The 17,970-nt window shown below is 40.2% G+C and overlaps 1 protein-coding gene across 1 annotated transcript; it reads left to right on the top strand.

Annotated features, from left to right (window-relative positions):
* Positions 1-688: 688 nt before the first annotated feature.
* Positions 689-17,893, top strand: fmr1 (fragile X messenger ribonucleoprotein 1). Its single transcript, XM_032554803.1, has 15 exons — positions 689-1,125; positions 6,108-6,160; positions 6,252-6,345; positions 6,475-6,546; positions 6,671-6,819; positions 6,915-7,008; positions 7,092-7,208; positions 7,664-7,834; positions 7,926-8,004; positions 8,089-8,216; positions 8,305-8,391; positions 9,238-9,466; positions 9,559-9,759; positions 10,180-10,259; positions 10,852-17,893. The coding sequence occupies exons 1-15, from the start codon at positions 1,075-1,077 to the stop codon at positions 11,056-11,058; spliced, it is 1,812 nt and encodes a 603-aa protein (XP_032410694.1). The 5' UTR covers positions 689-1,074; the 3' UTR covers positions 11,059-17,893.
* The last annotated feature ends 77 nt before the right edge of the window (positions 17,894-17,970 follow it).

Here is a 17,970-nt window from a genome sequence, read left to right as displayed (position 1 = left end):
CAAATTTTATTTTATTTTTATATCGTAGTTTCTCAATGCTACCTCAGAAAAGATTTTGCTTTGATTTGCTCTCAAATTATGTATTTTTTGCACTTTATTTGTTTAGGGAAAAAAATGCACACATTTGTTTGGTTTTTCTATGTTTCTTGTTTGTCATGTTCTGAAAGTATTTTGTAGACACCTATAAACTTTGTCTAAATTCTATAGAATTTTAACAAAATGATTCAAAGAAAAAAACAGCCAAAGGCCAGAAATTTGATAATATATAACACCTAGATAATAAAAAGTATCGGTATCGGTAGCAGTATTGACATCGGTGATACAGGCCCTGTATTTACTTCACCTCAACTTATTAGTTCTACTGTAGTCTACATATTATTGATCTTGCTGATACAAAAAGGTATCATGTCCCACAAAATACAAAGTATCACCAGAGGTACTTTGCATCAAATTTTGAAAACTATAGCAGTAAAATACACCAATACATTAAATATATGTTGGAATATTATCCACATTACACCAGGAGAAAGCTGGTGGTAAAAAACTGAAATTTTGTTATTTTTTTATATGTAAACAAACATTTTAAATTAATTCATTTGGGATTATATTGGATGTATTCCTCCTTCTTACCCGCGGGCAGCAGTAAGAGGCATGTTTTAGTGAGAGCAGCTTCGGTTGGCAGCCGAGGAAGAAAGGGTAGACGTCACATGATGGAGAGATGCAGCCAGCCAGCAGTAGCTGCCTCCCGACTAATCACACAGCATTAACATAAACCAGCTAACTCCACGGGCTAACTTGGACAGCCATCTGCCTTTCATTTTCTTATTCGCTCCGAATTAAAAAGCCGCGACGAGCAGACAGAGAATTGACGGACGGTGCGAAACGAAGAACAACGTCACCGTCGCGCACGGTTACCTTAGTCCCTTCTTGCATCCAGCTGAAAGCGTCATTTGACAAAGCAGGGAAGCCCACGGTTGGAAACTCTACCTTGGCTAGCAGCGGGCTAGCCAGCTTGCTAGCTGCTAACATTGCTAACTGTAGTTAGCTAGCTAGCGAGCTGTGATAAGTTGCGTCATGGAGGAGCTTGTAGTGGAAGTGAGAGGCACAAGTGGAGCCTTTTATAAGGTAAGTTACATAAATTACACCGCGCTTATGCTACAGTTGCCATAGTTTGTTCAAATATAAACAATGAAGAACAAAAAAATAACAGCGCCGAGCTAGCTCTCCGATGCCTGTTGGTGGATGTGGGCCTCTTCTCTGTGACCAGCCTCCACCTAGATCGGTGCAATAATAAACCAGAAGACAAAATCTTTGACGTTTTATTTGTGTTTCCCTCCGTACTTGATTGACGTCCACATCCCGGCCGGGTGTCTGCTAAACCAGAACGGTTAATTTAGGCTACGTGGTTGTATCCGTTTAAGAGATGAAGAGGAGAGCTTCTCACAGATGCTCACAACTCAACTTACATTGATGTTTCAGCCAAGATGATCAATAAATGAGCAACAAATTGTAGCAATGGCTGCTTGGTGGGCGAACGAACAAATCACATTATGCTAATACTACTAGTAGACTGAATTAGAACCCAGTCTTGAAATCGATGGAGTTGGATTTAATAGTTTTTCTTTTTCAAGTATGTATGAAAAACGACTGACGTTGGTGTGTTTTTTGAGCTTCTAGGCTTTGAGTTGACGGTGTAAATCAAGTAAACGATTAAAGAAATCCAGGTTAGCACTCTATATTCTGTAATATGATAAAACAGGCATATTTAAATTGAGATGATTAGCTTTGTTTGAGATTTTCCACACCACAACAAAATATCATTTGGTATTTGGGTAGCCAATAAATAAAGGCTTCACACAATAATAAAAAAAAATCTATATCTCTTTTTACTAGAGGCTAGTAAAGTCCCATTTTTTTTTAACTAAATATGACTTTTTATTATTGTTGTTGTTTACATTTTGCTGTTAAGTTATTAAGCCCTTGACCAAAAAAATTACCCATAGTAATAAAAAAAAAATATCTTTATTAGAGACTAATTAAAGTTGATTGTAAAAGGTATTCCTGGCTGTAAATGAACTGGTCAGACTGGGTTGTTGATGCAGGTTGCCAGTCAGGAGATATCTCACTGGTCATAACTGAAGTGAGCCACACTTCTGACAATCAGTGTGTGATCTAAGATGTGTTGCATTTCATAAAAGTTAGCTGCTGTAAATCAACAAGCATGCTGTATTCCACAGAAGCAACGTTACTGAACAAAATGTCCATTTTATATTTGATTTCGGCATTGCAACCAGATCGCACGCACTATAAAGTGTCAATTTGGGAAGGGGGATTCTTGTCCTAAAACGTACAAAAGCAGCTCATCTGCATCCATCTCACCCGAACACCAGCGTACATATACATCCTTCATATACAAACCAGTTCAGTTTTATCCCATCCAATGAGAATCTACATTTATGCCACCTCCAGCTCTGCTTTTCCCTTTAATTCTCCATACTGGACATCACGGCACGCCTCACTGACATCTTGTTATACCTTCCTCTTTCTCTCCTTTACAACTCTATGCCTTTTCCTACCATGCTGTGTGGTTGATTTCTGGCACTTATTTGCACGCCGTGTAACTTGCCAGTCTGACAGTTATGAAAATGGTTACATATTGGTCGAAAAATGCTGACGCTATTGACCCCTTAACCTTAATCTGTTGTTAAAAAATAAAAATCTACATTACAGAATACCCAAGTGGGCTCTAGGCATCTGGGATCGGGGTTAAATTGGTCCCTGTATTTCCTAAACTGGAGCTGAAAAAACTGGCTAGCACTTTAGCTTTACAAATAAAATAATTCAATCACAGATTTGAAACTGTTAACTAAAAAACCAAAGTTTTTAAAGAAGAATAATCCAATCTAGATCTGACAAGTCTAAGGAGTTCCTCATGTCAATTGGCAGCCATGTTAGTTGGTTGCCTTAGCACAGGCTGAAGACGTTGCCCTAAAGTCCAGTTTAATGGTAAATAATAGCAACTTTGCTTCTCATCATGTATGTTGCCCTAGAAGTAACTATGGATTTTGAAGTGATGTTTACCCAAACTGGTTTAGATGCCAAAAATCTGTGAAATAACTCTTTATCACACTCCCAAATCAGAAGCTAGTATTTTTTGGTGTGACCTGTGGGAAACGTACAGATACTAAAACCTAAACGTTCAGAATGTTGTCAAACGCTAAAAAAAACTCTCCATCTGTATGAGCCAGGAATCTTCTAAGTGATGGAAAACCACGAGTAAGAATTGGTCAGATATTTCAGTTTCTTTTATAGAGTTAATTTAAAATGCTTTTGTGACGGATGTTGAATTGCAACAGGAGCTTGATTAAAAACATTAGACAAGTGTTTAGTGTGTGTGTACTCATTTATGTAGCCTATTTAGGAACATCTCTGGTGGTCTTTTAAAGTCCGACAGGCGTAATGCTGTGGACCCCCACGTTTTTTTTTTTTACGGTTTTTAAACGTTTGGTGTGTGTGTGAGAGAGTTAATGTAATAGAAATCTTGTTCTTGGTGTGTTTTCAGACTTGATAGTCTGGTTGATAGGCCTGTCACGATAGCAAATTTTGCTAAACGATTAATTGTCTCAAAAAATTATTGCGATAAACGATAATATTGTTTGAAGACCTTTTTACACTGATTTAATGGAAATGACGTAATAATGCATGCGATTTCCTGCCAAAGTTAGATACACTTTATTTTCAAAAGAATATTTAACACTGGAACTGATAAACACAATAAACAAAACAACCAAAAACAAAATGGATTCTCAGTCTCCATTAACAAAAAATGTACTTGATAAAAACTAAACACCATAAAGCCAAAGTGGAAATAAATACTGCATTCAACCTAAAGACTGCAGATTATGAAGTCTGTATACTATGTTGCCCTTCAGTAATAATTAGATTTAAATAGAGAAAATGGGCACATCGACTACCTGATGCAATAATTCACACTACATGATTTTTTGCTCCTTTTTTCCCCTTACAACAATCTTGAGAAGAACGTTGGTCTTTCTAAGATTGTGTGGTGTGTTACGGTAGATCGTCGTTGCCGCTCCGATCCAAATCAGGGTTTTTCCCCGACTGGGAGAGTTAACGCAGCCTGTTGAATGTGACAGGTAGCCAATCAGAAAGCGCGGATTCTCCTCCGCGCTTTCTGAGGGGAAATTACAGATGGGAATCCCAAACAGCTGACACGGCGCAACCCGAAGTCCAGCGGACATTGGAGATGATATGTGGAAACAACATTAATGTTAATTCAACATGCAAAGAATATAGAAATGACAAGGAGAGGAGTTGGAACGAAATTGCTACCGCAGTTGATAAACCCGGTAACTTTTCAGCTGTTCTTCGTTAACGTGACGTAAACAGGTTATAATGATTTTCATTCAGTCAGGACTTTACTCTGACACTAGCCACATGCATTGCAGGTAGACTGTAGTAAAGCATTGATTAATGCCTGGTTTTAAAATTAGTTAACTGAACTTTTAGCCATTATTTTGTGCCCATTGTTGGACACCACACGGCAGGATGGAACCCGATCGAACCGTTATACCTAGGATTTCTGTCGGCTAATGTGTGGTCTGTCAGGTTTTGAAAATGGGCCGACAGCTCTAAGATCGTGTAGTTTGCGCTGGGCTTTACACTAAGGGAACGAGGAAGGGAGAGTCAGTGGAGAGCACCGGAGTTGAGCCTTTTTTCATTCGGTGTCATCAACAGAAAGAGAAAAAGGCCGGAAGAGACGATAATGCCGATAATTGAAATGACGTCGATAGTTTTAATTTATCGTAGGATTAATTGATTTATCGTTTGTCGTGACAGGCCTACTGGTTGACTCTGTTCAATTGGGGACCGAAACTGCAACATTTGTTCCATTTTCAGTTGACGCGATTGTCTTTCATACTGCACTTTGTCAAACAAACTAAAGCCTTTGAAAAACCTGTTCCCCTCCTCGCCTGCGGTGACGCTGCACCAAGAAACGGTGAAGGAAACGGCACAAAAACGTCTGAAGAAGGCACTGAAAGCAACTTCCTTCTTCATGAAATGTAAACAAAAATGGAGAAACATCAGAAATTAGCGGTTGTTTGATTTCTCTTTTGTGTTTGGTAATTTCTCCCATTACCGCTAGACTGGTCCGTTTGTTTTGGTTACACTATTGTCCACTTCCTGTTTTCGGAGCGGCCTACGGTGTGCTTGGTGATTGCATCTGAACCGCACCAGAGTTCCCTTCCACCGAATCAAGACCTAGGTTTTTCAGTTTATTGGTCCACATCAGAGTTCGACTATGCATTCACACCTCCACAAAAGAACTACACTTTGTAGGCAAATAAGCTGGACTTCGATTAAAGCGGACTAAACAGCTCTAGTGCAAATGCACACCAATGATGGCAGGCAGAAAACGCCAACACTTCACTACATGAACATTTGTTAGTTTTTACTTGGATTAGTGTGACTCCTTCACTGTAATTCTGTTGACTTCTACAACTCTGGGAGGTTTTAAGAAAGCTTTCACTGACTATTTCAGAGGTTTATGGGAAGCTTCTGTTTTTGCTTGATTTCATCCGTTTCTGACTGCAAGCCTTTAAACCCAGTGCTACTCCTCAGGCAACACTCTGAATCTTTGAATTAGTCGTTTCCTTACAGGCAGGATGTGTCCTATTTGCAGTCTTTTATGCACATGAATGCAGATTGTAGCGAGATGCAGTCAAACTGGAGTCAAATGTCGTACGGAATCTGTGGAAGAGGATTAGAGCCACTGAAAAAAAGAAAATAATTCTTTAAGGAGAATTAAAGTCAACATTTTGAGGAAAAACCCAGAATTTTGCAAAGAAAGTAAAAATTTTGCGGGAAATGTCAGAACTGCAAAAAATAAAAAAAGAGTCAATTCTGAGACGAATCTGAATTTTACAAAAAAAGTCTGATTTTTGTGAAAAAAGTCTGAATAATCCTCTTTTTAATAAATCAGTTGCATTAGTGGCAGAGGCTTGTTTAGTTTTATATTTTCTTCTTTTTTCTTTGTACCAGAACAATGCATCGTGGTAACCATTAATTTCTTTTGTGCTCCACAGGCTTTTGTGAAGGACGTCCACGAGGGATCCGTCACTGTGGCATTTGAAAACAAGTGAGTAATGTAATAAAAGGCAAACATAATGGCTGTGTTTTCATCTTAGGCCAATGTTATGAAGTCTGTTTTTACTGTTTGCGTGTCCCAGTTGGCAGCCGGAGCGTCAGATCCCGTTCCAGGACGTTCGCTTCCCTCCTCCGACGGGCTTCAGCAAAGAGATAAATGAGAGTGATGAAGTTGAGGTGGGTGGGAATAGTTCCGTTTTCTTTTCAAGAATTGCTAAAACATAAACGCAAAGAATGGAGTTAAAATGCAAGTTATTGAGGATCAATGCAAAGGTTATTGAGAAATGAACTGCGTGTGTTTGTCAGGTGTACTCCAGAGCGAATGACAAGGAGCCGTGTGGATGGTGGCTGGCCAAGGTTCGCATGGTCAAAGGAGAGGTACGGCGGGATCCACATGTCTTTATTCAACCTCTAGAATAGATTTTAGTTTGGTAAAAACGTTGATCGTCTGTTGTAAATGTTCCTTTAGGAACCTTTGACCCTCACCTTTTCCTGTTCTCAGTTTTACGTGATCGAGTACGCGGCGTGCGACGCCACGCTGAACGAGATCGTGACGCTGGAGCGGTTACGGCCGGTCAACCCGAACAAGCCAGCCACCAAAAACACCTTCATCAAGATGAGGCTGGAAGTCCCTGAAGACCTGCGACAGATGCAAGTCTCATTCATAACCCACACCGCCCTTTTCAGTTCTATTAACACAAACAAAAATAAAACATAACGACTTGTCTCGCACGTCGCGTTTCCAGGTGCTCCAAGGAGTCGGCGCACAAAGACTTCAAGAAGGCCGTCGGCGCGTTCAACATCACCTACGACTCTGAGAAAAAGCAGCTGGTCATCTTGGTTCGTCAACAGATTTTAACGTTCATAGTCGTCCGCCTGTGTTGTGGATGTGAGTAAAAATCCAGCTTTACCTCCTGTTGCAGTCAATGAACGAGGTCACGACAAAGCGGGCCAACATGATGAGCGACATGCACTTCAGGAGCCTCCGCACCAAACTGTCGCTCATGATGCGGAACGAGGAGGCCAGCAGGCAGCTGGAGGTACGCTTACAAAACTGTTCACACCTTTTCAGATGGTTTCACTCTGGTGACAAGCAAACTCGACTAAAACCCACCTGTTTAGGATTGTATTTGAAACGTAATCAATTACAAATTTATTGATGGAATTTGATTTAATGTTGTGTTTTGATTGTTGATTCTATGTTGCATTGTGTTTCTGTGTTTGTAATGATGTAAAGCGCTTTGAAATGCCTTGCTGCTGAAATGTGCTATACAAATAAAATTTGATTTGATTTTTGATTTGATCATCTGTTTGTTTTTGTTAAGATTTTAGGTCAGGAGTCTGCAATCCTTTGAAATTGGAAGAGTTTTTTTGTATTCAGTCCAGCTGAATTAAACATTGTTTTATTTAGAGCCGCAAAATACGTAAAAGGTTGTGGATATTCCCCATAAACGGCAAACCAATCAAATTATTGATGTAGTTTTGTTTGTTTCAGAGTTCCAGACAGCTGGCGTCTCGGTTTCATGAGCAGTTTGCGGTTCGGGACGACCTGATGGGTCTGGCCATCGGGACTCACGGGGCCAACATTCAGCAGGCGCGAAAAGTCCCTGGAGTCACCAACATCGACCTGGACGAAGAGACTTGCACCTTCCACATATACGGGGAGGTAGGAGGGCTTCTCCAGATCAACTGCCACACCAACGAGGTACTACGTGATGAAGAGGGTAACAACCTTTTAATCGGTCTGCTTTTCCCAGGACCAGGATGCCGTCCGAATAGCTAGGAGCTACCTGGAGTTTTCCGAAGATATCATCAAAGTTCCCCGAAACTTAGTCGGTGAGCATAATGAGATCATGCGCTCCAACTCTTTAGTTCATATTTGCTTTCTCTCGCCACTGACCGGATTCGGACCCCCTGCAGGAAAAGTGATCGGAAAGAACGGCAAGCTGATCCAGGAAGTGGTGGATAAGTCCGGTGTGGTGAGGGTTCGAATCGAGCCGGAGAACGACAAGAAGCCCTCGGCGGCGGCCGCGGCAGCAGCAGATGAGGTCAGTGGTGCCGGGATGAAAACGCCTCAGTTTCTGGATTTTCTTCCCATCTCTTCCACATCAAACCGTGTTTGATGTTTTTCTTCAGGGAATGGTGCCATTTGTGTTTGTGGGGACCAAGGAAAGTATTTCCAATGCAACAGTGCTCCTGGACTATCACCTCAATTACCTTAAGGTGTGTGTTGCTTCCCAGAAGACAGATTAATAGTGTTGTGTAGGTGTGCATTGATAAATCTGCAACAATTTCCTTAATTTTGGGAGATTGACAATAGTTACGCATACAACCAATCCCATCCTCCGATCTTATGTTGTCTCTGTAAAGATCTGAAAATCAGCCATTCCTTGACAGAATCAATATTTAATAACTTTTCAGATAGAAAAATTGGCATCAGCCAAAATCGGAGTTGGCAGGTCAGGCTTTTTAAACAGACTGTCCACGCATCATTAAAAAGCCTTAAAGTGTCAAATTCTTGTATGTAAAATTAAGGCCTTTAAAATATCTCAAATTAAAATAAAAAAAAGATCAAAGTTGCCCTTAAATGCGTTTATTACAGGTCTTTAACTTTGTTGTGGCTGAAATGTTTCAGCTAGTATATTCTATGTAGGGACGATTTGTGACTAAATGCAATTGAGGGGACTTTAAGTTCATCAGCTGCTAATAAACTGTTGCTGTCTAACTAGCTAGCTTTTTTTCTGTGTATCGTGAGAAAGTGCAAATTTATCCCTGACAAATGCAATTTTTCATAAAAAATATAACATTTTTCTTTTGTTTTCTGTTGATTTATAGGCCTTAAATTTCATTCATGGTGGTCTTTAAAAGTCTTAAATTTCTTTTAAAAGATTAAATGAAACCAAATTTAAAAAGAAATCGCAGAAATTGTGCTAAAGATTGGTGATCGACCAAAAACCTGCAATCGATGCAACCCTAGTTTTTTTTTGTTTTTCTTGAGGTACACCGGTACACCTGGTCAGGACTGTGTCCTCTTACTGGAAATGTAATTTCCTGTTTCATTGTCTGCAGGAGGTGGACCAGCTGCGCTTGGAGCGCCTTCAGATTGACGAGCAGCTGCGACAGATAGGGGGCGGGGGCGGAGGGGGTGGGGCAGGCCCCCGAAACCCCAAAGACAAATCCTATGTGTTCGATAACGGGATGGGAATGGGGATGGGCAGAGGAGCAGGAGGTGGGAAGCCCTACGTGGGAGGAAGAGGCGGACGGGGCCGGAGAGGGGGCGGGGCGGCGTTCACCTCAGGTGTGCTCACCGTAACTCTTCCTGTTTCTTCATGCGCCGGTTCGTCGTACTTCCTCGTTTACCGTAAACTCTCTTGACTTTCGACTCCACAGGCACCAACTCGGAGGCGTCCAACGCTTCGGAGACGGAGTCAGACCACCGAGAGGAGCTGAGCGACTGGTCCCTGGCTCCCACCGAGGAGCTGATGACGGGAGGCGGGTCCCTGCCCAGGCGGACAGACGGCAGGAAACGAGCCGGAGGGGGGGGCCTGAGAGGCCGCGGGGGCAGAGGGAGAGGACTGGGAGGGTATAAAGGTGATTATTGTTATTCCTCTGCTAGAAAGAGGTTAGCAACCTGAAATAATACGTATCTTTGTGTTTAGGGCTCACACGATTAATCGGATTAATTGTGATTAGTCGATTATTTCAGTAATCGTCTACTAATTTAGTAGTTGATTAATCTTTAACTTTAGTGTTTTCAAATATAAACACCTTTGTCTGTAAATATGCTCCACTCAAAACTCAAGTGGCATTTTTTTAAATTGACTACATGAATGCTGTTTTTCCAATCTGAATAAGGATTTTTTTTTTTTTTTAGCTGATAACCATAATCTAAATTGTCTTCGGAATAAAGCCGCTTTTCACTTTAGGTTTATTATACACAGTCACCATTTTATGATTTGTTTTGACTAAAAGGTATTTTTAGTCAAAAGTATTTGTTTTTGTGTTGCCTAGGTGATGACATGCAGTGGGGCGAGCCAAGACCTCGTCATGTAAGGGACCCAAAACCTCGAGGCCAGGAAGACACACTGCAGGTGAACTCTTGCTGGTATCTCTCTCAGATACCAATCTGACAGAGAAAAACAACTGAATTGATTTAAAACATTTCTTCTTCTTCTTCTTTTTAAATACAGACATAAATGTACCAAATTACACCTTTATTTGTTAACTGTGCACCAGTATAGCACACTTAAGTACACCAATAACGTCACAAAAATGGCCAAACATGTAAAAACAAAACAAATTTAATTTGTCCAGTCAGTCCAGTTAGGAGCAAAACGTCTAATGGAAAATAAAAGAGAAACTAAAAACAACAGGTTGACTAAAATAAACAGCAGAAAACCTTCCTTCGAATGGTTCAGAAAGAGCAACTAAAAATTCTAAATACAAAGTAAAATAAATAAATAAAGCATGATATCAGAGCACAAAGCATAGAATTAGACTGAATAGATCCACCCTCCTGGATCAGGCACATTGTCACAGAAAGAATTTTGTTCAGTATCTGTACTGATACAGGTGTTGATATGAAATCGGTGCATCTCTAGTTACAGTCATGAGGTATGAATATGTTAATAATAAAAACACGGGAGTGTGGGAGCGGATGTAATGTTCTGTTTTGCCCCGCAGATCCGTGTGGACGGAAACAACGAGCGCAGCGTGCAGCACTCATCAGGCGGCCGAGGAGGAGGAGGAGGAGGACCTTCTTCATCCCAGAGTGGCATCGCCGTCGGCGGGGACAGCCAGTCCCGCCATCACCATCAGAGACCCCTGAGAGACCGGGGGATGAAGAAGGACAAACAGGACGCTCCGGCGCTGGTGAACGGAGTGTCGTAGACGCACCCACTGAGGACCTTCTCTCTCTCACACACTCACACACACACGCCCACACACACACACAGGCAACTTCTCAAACACCATCTTATAGTTTCTGGCGTATTTTATTTTATTTTTTTGTCTTTTTCTCGTCTTTGTCGCACGCAAGAGGACACTCATTTCCATCGGCATGGAAATGTTTAGCGAAGTCTTGATCCGTTCCCGCCTGCTGCCGTCTCCTGTTCTTCTCTGGACTGTTTTGGAACAAGAGGACGAGAAGAAGAAGGTTTTGACGAAAGCTCCTCTGTGACAGAAGGGTTAGCTGAGGGGGGGGGGGGGGGGAAACGTTCCCAATTCACTCCATCAACACCACAAATATGTATTTTTTGGGGAGTTTTTTTTTTTTTTGTTCCCCCTTCGGTCTCATTCGGGCTTACTCGCACGAGAAAACGGGAACGACGACGACGGCGGCAGAAATCTGTGGAAACGATTTCATCCATTTGGCAAAAAGTTTCAACGTTTTGAACTCTTAGAGATGATTGCAGACTTCGCTGTGTCCAAACATATCCCTTTCCCCCACTGGTACAGAAACATGTTTTGCTTCTCTAAAACTCCCAAAATCCAACATTTTCAAAGTCACCCAAAACCAGCTTTCTACACCGAACCTGTTCAAAAAAAAAAAAAAAAAAAGTAGCAAATCTGAGATTTTTTTTATTTTTCGTCCTGGTGGGAAGACGTTTGGTTGTGGGGGAAAAAATGTTTGCAGATGGCACTTTACTTTGATTTTCTACCTTTTTTCCCCACACTGAAATACAAACAGGTAGGCACTCCTAAAAGCGACGCTCTACATCACGCTGTTATTTAAAAAGGCCTTTGTTTGGTTTGATGCCTAAATATTGTAAGCTGTCGGACCCCGTCTCTTCTGAAGCATACAGACTTAAACCTGAGGCCAGCTGGTGTGAAATTTCTGTTCTATTTTGTTTTGTTTTGGGTTTTTAAAAAAAAAAAAGCAAATTAAAACTCAGCAGCAACTTCCAAAAGTCTAGGTTTGTACTACGTCGATGTCAACTGTCATTTTGTAAAAAAAAAAAATAAAATAAAATAAACGCTCCACCTCTCTTGTGAGCAGATTGCTGATACAATGAGAGAAAGGTAAAAAAAAAAAAACACTGACTCATGGCTCCAGCCTGTAAAATAAGATTGATGCTCGTATACGGATTCATCGCAGCACGCCTGCACTGGTTTTAGACGATACTGCACTGATTCACAGGGTGGTACTAAAGAGCTGTCGGGTGACGACTCCTAACCTGCATTTTACTTTGGTTTCTGGCTCTATTTACTGACATTAAAAGAGTCCACTTAAGTGGAGGGCAGATGAAATGGCTCAAACAGGACAGTTCTCCTGTTTAATTTATTAATTTGTCAAGTCTTTTCATTTATAAAACATATTTGTCTTAACTGTAGATGAAATATCAGTTGTTTTTGGCTGAGGTTTTGCCCCCTTCCCCCCCCCGTTCTGCTTGTCCAACATATTTGTGATCTATCTCTTTCCTGTTTACCTTTTTTTCCCGTCAAAATCACATTTTGGCTGCATCTTGTAAACGACAAAAACGAGACATTTTCCTACAGCTACGAAAGTCAGCGAAGCGGTCATTATGTGCCTGTGATTTTTTTTTCATAAACTGTGAGCTTCTCGTTTTTCAGTCACCATGAGGCTCCTTTATGTTTGTGCCTTGGGTTTATGTTCCTCCTCGTCTGTAAATTTGGCAAATTATAAAGGAAACCATCATCAGCGTAATGATGCATGATGGAGATTCTGTGATTCTTCATGGGAGAAATGGCTGTTTTAAAAGTCCCTGAGTTTTTTTTTTTTTTTTGTAGTGTTTACATAATGCAGGTCAAAACAATATGATGGGTGTGAACTGTAATCATGACGCATTTTAACGTTGTATTCATCGATTTCTGTGGATTTTCTTGCATGGAAGAGAGCAGTTTGGTTTAGCTTGGGGAGAAAGCCTTAAAAGTTGATTTACTGTCATTTTTTTCTGTTAAAGTTCTCAACTCAAACCGACCGCAATAATGGCCATGGGCTAATCTAGAGAGGGGATTTGATTTAGGAGACAAAATGACTAAGACTAGGTTTATCAATGAATCCGTAGACTTTCTTATTTAACACTCAAGTCTTCTTTTTCATAATTCTCACCAGCTGCGTTTCCATTAAAAGTGTGCGCAAAACTTTGTCAAAACTTTTTTTTTTTGAAATTGTGAATTAGCTTGTTCATCCAATCAGTCATTATACATACCGCGCAGTCATCCTCAAATACTTCCTGTCGTTTTCTTCTTCTTGGTTTCTGCCAGTGGTAAAAGCCGCTTGTTGGTCACATGACTCGTGTGATGCAAAAACAAAAGACATTTCCATTGCAGTTTTGCGACAGAACTATTTTGATTAAAAAAAAACAAAAAAACTTTTTACCGAAAAACAAGTTTTTTAGAAATGGCCGTTTCCATTAAGTGAATTTATATTTGAAATGCACCACTTTATAGTCAATGGAAACGCAGCTATTGAAGAACATGTTGGAATTCGTCAAGATTCGCGTACTTGTATGTTGGGATGGTTTTAAAAATAGTCAAATTTAGGTAAAGTAATAGTAGTGAAGCGAAGGCGGTACAGGTGGACGTGACAAAACCTTCATATTAGCAAAGCTAGACATTAAAGTTTCTTGTGGCCTGCTTCACAAATCCTACTAAAAGCAAAACCTTTGACACAATTCTTGAAAAGAAACAAACCTTTCTAAAGGAAAGTCTGGATTACTTTTATTTAAGAACTCTGACAGCTCAGTGTGTAGGGGAAACCTTAATTTTAATTTTGTGACACGTGCCTTCGATTATGGCTAGCATCACAACCTAGATGTATAAATCAGGGATGGAGGATAATTCAGCGTCTCAAGATGGTAAAAAAAAACAAAACTCATTTGTCTTGAGTTCTCAAAGCTTTGGCTGAAGTCCGACTGCAAAGAAGTAAAGGTTCAGGAGTCTGGTGGTATCAGCGCTTAAAGACGGTGGCTGCCGTAAGCGCCGGACCTCTAGGTGTTGCATCTACAGCGTCAGACTGAAGCCTGACGGCTCATCTGTGAAATTCTGTGCAGGCCTCGAGTGACCACTCGGCCCTCGCACGTGCACCATTTTTAAAGTTTCATTTCTGGGTGTGAAGCGGTAAGTGAACCTGCTCCTAATGCCGCTTTAACACCTGATAAATGAACCGAAGAGGTGGCTGTGATTAGGCCAGGTTCCTTCTTTTTTTTTTTTTTTTTTTTTAAACTTCCATTGCATGAACATCTTTCTTCTGGACTTTAAAGACATTACGTAGAGTTTGACATAATTTTTTAAAAAATAGGCGTTTGGCTTGAGTAGCCAGTCATGAGCTGAAAACGTACACCGTAGAGTCAGTGACACGTAGAACTTTCTATAACATTTTAGAAAATGGTGACATGAGTAATAAATGATGAAACGAGTTGTTTTAGAAGTCGTCTTTTTTCTTTTTTTTTTTTTTTACCCCCTTTTGAATTATGATGTACGTATGTATGATGTTAATTTCTCCATCACTAATATGTTAAGACTTTGCTTTCACTTGTTTACACTCCAGCCATGTTGCATTTAGTTTCTCTGGTGAGGATTCCAACCAGTTCATCAGCCAATGGTTCCAGTGAAACTAACCTATGTATTGTCAGTAGAGCATCTGCGTTTTGTTTAACAAAAAGAAGACAAAAAAAAAGAAACAAGAAGGGAGGATGGCATATTGTATATAATGATGTCATTATTTGTTTAGGAAAAGATTTGTACAATTGTTTAAAATGCTCTCTTATGCTATTTTTTTTTTTGTTTTGTTTTTGTTTAATATTGGGTTAAATGCTAGAGCTCTTCAGAATAAACTCAATGCTGTGCAGTAAAGTAGGATTTGGTTGAAATACGGTTGATATGAACAGCTTTGCAGAGGGAGTTGGTTGTCATTTGACATTATGGAAATCTACCCAAAACTGAATAAAATACTGAACCCACTCAGGGAATTTGACCTAATGATTGATGGAAACTGTATGACGATGACAGCATTAAAGTAAATATCAAGAATTCATGAACGCTTTAGATTCTCTGTTGCCCCCAAATCTGCAACTGTTGTGGTGATGAGTAAAATAAACATTTCTGGGCCATTTGATACATAAGTTGGCAAATTTTGTGGGTTCTGATTGGTTAGTCCCCTTGTCATTTCATACCTTTAGAGTTTTGATCGTCTTCTACATTATTATTATTTTTTGGTTATTTGGAGAGATTTGGGTGCCAAATGGCCTTTTTGAACCAGCTAAACCTTCAGCTTGTATTCACTTTGACAAAATAAATTGTAAGAAACTCTCCATTATCTTCTCAAAGTCTACTGTAAGGAAACGTAGAGGAATCACCCCAAGAAATACCTACCAGCCAGATGTGAGGTATTTTTGCTTATTTTATTTTCATCACTATAGTTCATAAAAGTGTCTATAAAAAAAAAAAAATTCTGACAACGCAATGATTTTAATACTCGGGTACAGAATGTTAGACGTGACAAAATGGCATCACCGGGGTATGAAATGATATGACTTGGCGATGGGGCTAATTGATCGGAGTCTGGATTTCGTGACTCCCTTCGATGTTTTATGGTCTGCAGGAGCTTTTTCCTCATTCTAGATTTAGAAAGAAAGACTAGTTTGGCTGTTGAGCTCATGACTCGTCATGTTGCATTTAGGAACAGTCGTGAACAACTCTGAAATTAGAAGGAAAAAGAAGAAGCTACATGCTAGCATGTTCTAGCTAAGGTGTTGCTAATTCCAGAGCAGCTACAACAAAGACGGTTAGTTTAGCGTAAACTCATGAAACTCGTTTTGACTTGCTTTGCTTCAAAGTGTAAAAACGTGCTGGTAAACACCACTTTATTTATTCTGAGCTACAACTGAACATAGAGTGATAGCAGAGGTCTATTTTAACTGAAGAGACGCTGTGTGTGATTGTTAGCCATGTCTGCAGTCTACACTAGCATCTCCCTAGCGCTAATATAAAGGGTTTCAGCCTTGAAGAAAACACTTGTGGCTCACCTGAAGCAAGTATTATGTCCTACAGTATGTCGACATGCATAATGTCGTAGGATGGATTCTCCCTTTAATTTCTAGCTAAAAGTGAACCCTGAGACTTTCTTGCTCTCTACATGTACAGATAAAGAAATAATAACCAGCCTATTTTTGTCATTTACAAATACCCTAGGTATTTTTTCAACAACAAAAACTGTTATTTACCCTTTTAGTGCTGCCAGGCAGACTTATCTCCCACAGGATAGATGGTACGCACTGATCTAGTTGGGGTTTTTTTTTTAGACAGTGTTATAAATGTTTCAGAGACCTTTTTCATTTTAGCGCTGTTGTCGCACCAGATTGGAGGAAACTCCCTTCACCTCCGGTTGTGCGTTGTTGTTTTATGGAGCCTCCGGGTTCAGGTGGGATATGTTTTGTTTTGTTTTTTTTTTTTTGTTTTTTTTTTACCTCCGGGAGAGTGAATTAGTTCTGTGGGGAAGAAAAGCTGAAACATATTTCAGTGTTTGGGTTGGATCATTAGGGAGATCACTGCTGAACAAGACCAATGTATGTAAATAACTATAAAACACTAAAGTGAAAGAAGACTGTTGCATGCTGACCCGGTTGAGGTCACTGAGGAGATGTTGCTTTGGAAGCATTTTAACCAACTGGTGGTGACGTAGTTAACTAGTAACCTGGCATTTAAGCAACTCACCTGAGATCAGTAGAGCTCATTTCATGGCATGAAGCTCATCTCAGTGGGTGAACTATCAAGAACTTCGACTTATGCAGAGATGCATGAACAGAATTGGTTGCGGCCAATCACGTGGCTCTGGAACCGTTTGGGGTCCCAAAATGGAAGTGGGCTGTTAAGTGACGCCATTTGAGACGTAACCATGCAACGTTTTCTACATGGGAACCTATGAATATGAATTCCAATACAACTGTTTAAACCATGATGATGGATTTTTTTAAGGAGCAATCCTTCTGAAACTTCAATCACTGTAAACCCACTTGTGTCTCACCTAGAAATGTCTTCGTAAGCTAGTGGAAGTGAACGTTGGGTCTTGGAGTCTGCCTTCAACATTTAGGCCGTTTCGACAGAGAATTGGGCAAAAAGTAGAAATACATCCGATTGGAAGTATGTACTTTACAGATTAGCGGAGAGTCTATGTCTGTGGCTATAGGGTGTAGGAGTGCATGTGATTGTCACATTGAGTGCTGTCCTGACTATAGACCAGAACTGACTTAGTTTGGGAAGGTTTTGTTTGTTTAATCGGAACACAGTGGAGTCGGACCAAATGCTGAAAGGTCCTGCTTTGTTCTGACTTCACTTGAAACATCAAATTTGGTATGTATGTCAAGACATTTAAAGATACTTATGAACCGCCATTAGTCCCATTGCGGTTCGTCTTGGGCTAAAACAAGGTCTATCCAAATTGTGTTTTTTATTGTTAGCTCAGATGTCAGACAGCAGTAATTTATAGAAGGTAACGTTGAAGACTACTAGGTGTTCACACTATGGGCTATTCAACTATAGATTGCCAGAAAGTGACGACTTGCAGAGCATCTGTAGATACTTAAACCAGGGTAATTCAAAAAGCTGTTAAACCTTGTGTGCACTTTTTGGGCATTTTAATCTTTGTTTTCTCTTTTTGTACATACTACCTGCATTTAAGATGTTTGGGTGGACATGTCTGGTTATAGTGCAATATATTTTGTATGCAAGCAGTTTCAATAAATAAAGTTTGATCTTCCTCCGGTATCTTGGGCGCATTTTTTGTACCTTTTTGTGTGATGCTAACGACACGAAGCTACTCCTTACCACTCTAAAAGTTTT

Source organism: Xiphophorus hellerii, chromosome 23, assembly GCF_003331165.1.
Source record: "Xiphophorus hellerii strain 12219 chromosome 23, Xiphophorus_hellerii-4.1, whole genome shotgun sequence".
Taxonomy (NCBI): Eukaryota; Metazoa; Chordata; class Actinopteri; order Cyprinodontiformes; family Poeciliidae; genus Xiphophorus; species Xiphophorus hellerii.
Note: the sequence above shows the minus strand (reverse complement) of the source record. Positions and strands in the feature narration are given on the sequence as shown.

Coding starts and splice junctions, on each gene's coding strand:
- fmr1 (XM_032554803.1), top strand. CDS start 1,075: ATGGAGGAGCTTGTAGTGGAAGTGAGAGGCACAAGTGGAGCCTTTTAT. Junction 1,126..6,107: donor CAAGTGGAGCCTTTTATAAG/GTAAGTTACATA, acceptor TGTGCTCCACAG/GCTTTTGTGAAGGACGTCCA. Junction 9,467..9,558: donor CGGGGCGGCGTTCACCTCAG/GTGTGCTCACCG, acceptor TCGACTCCACAG/GCACCAACTCGGAGGCGTCC.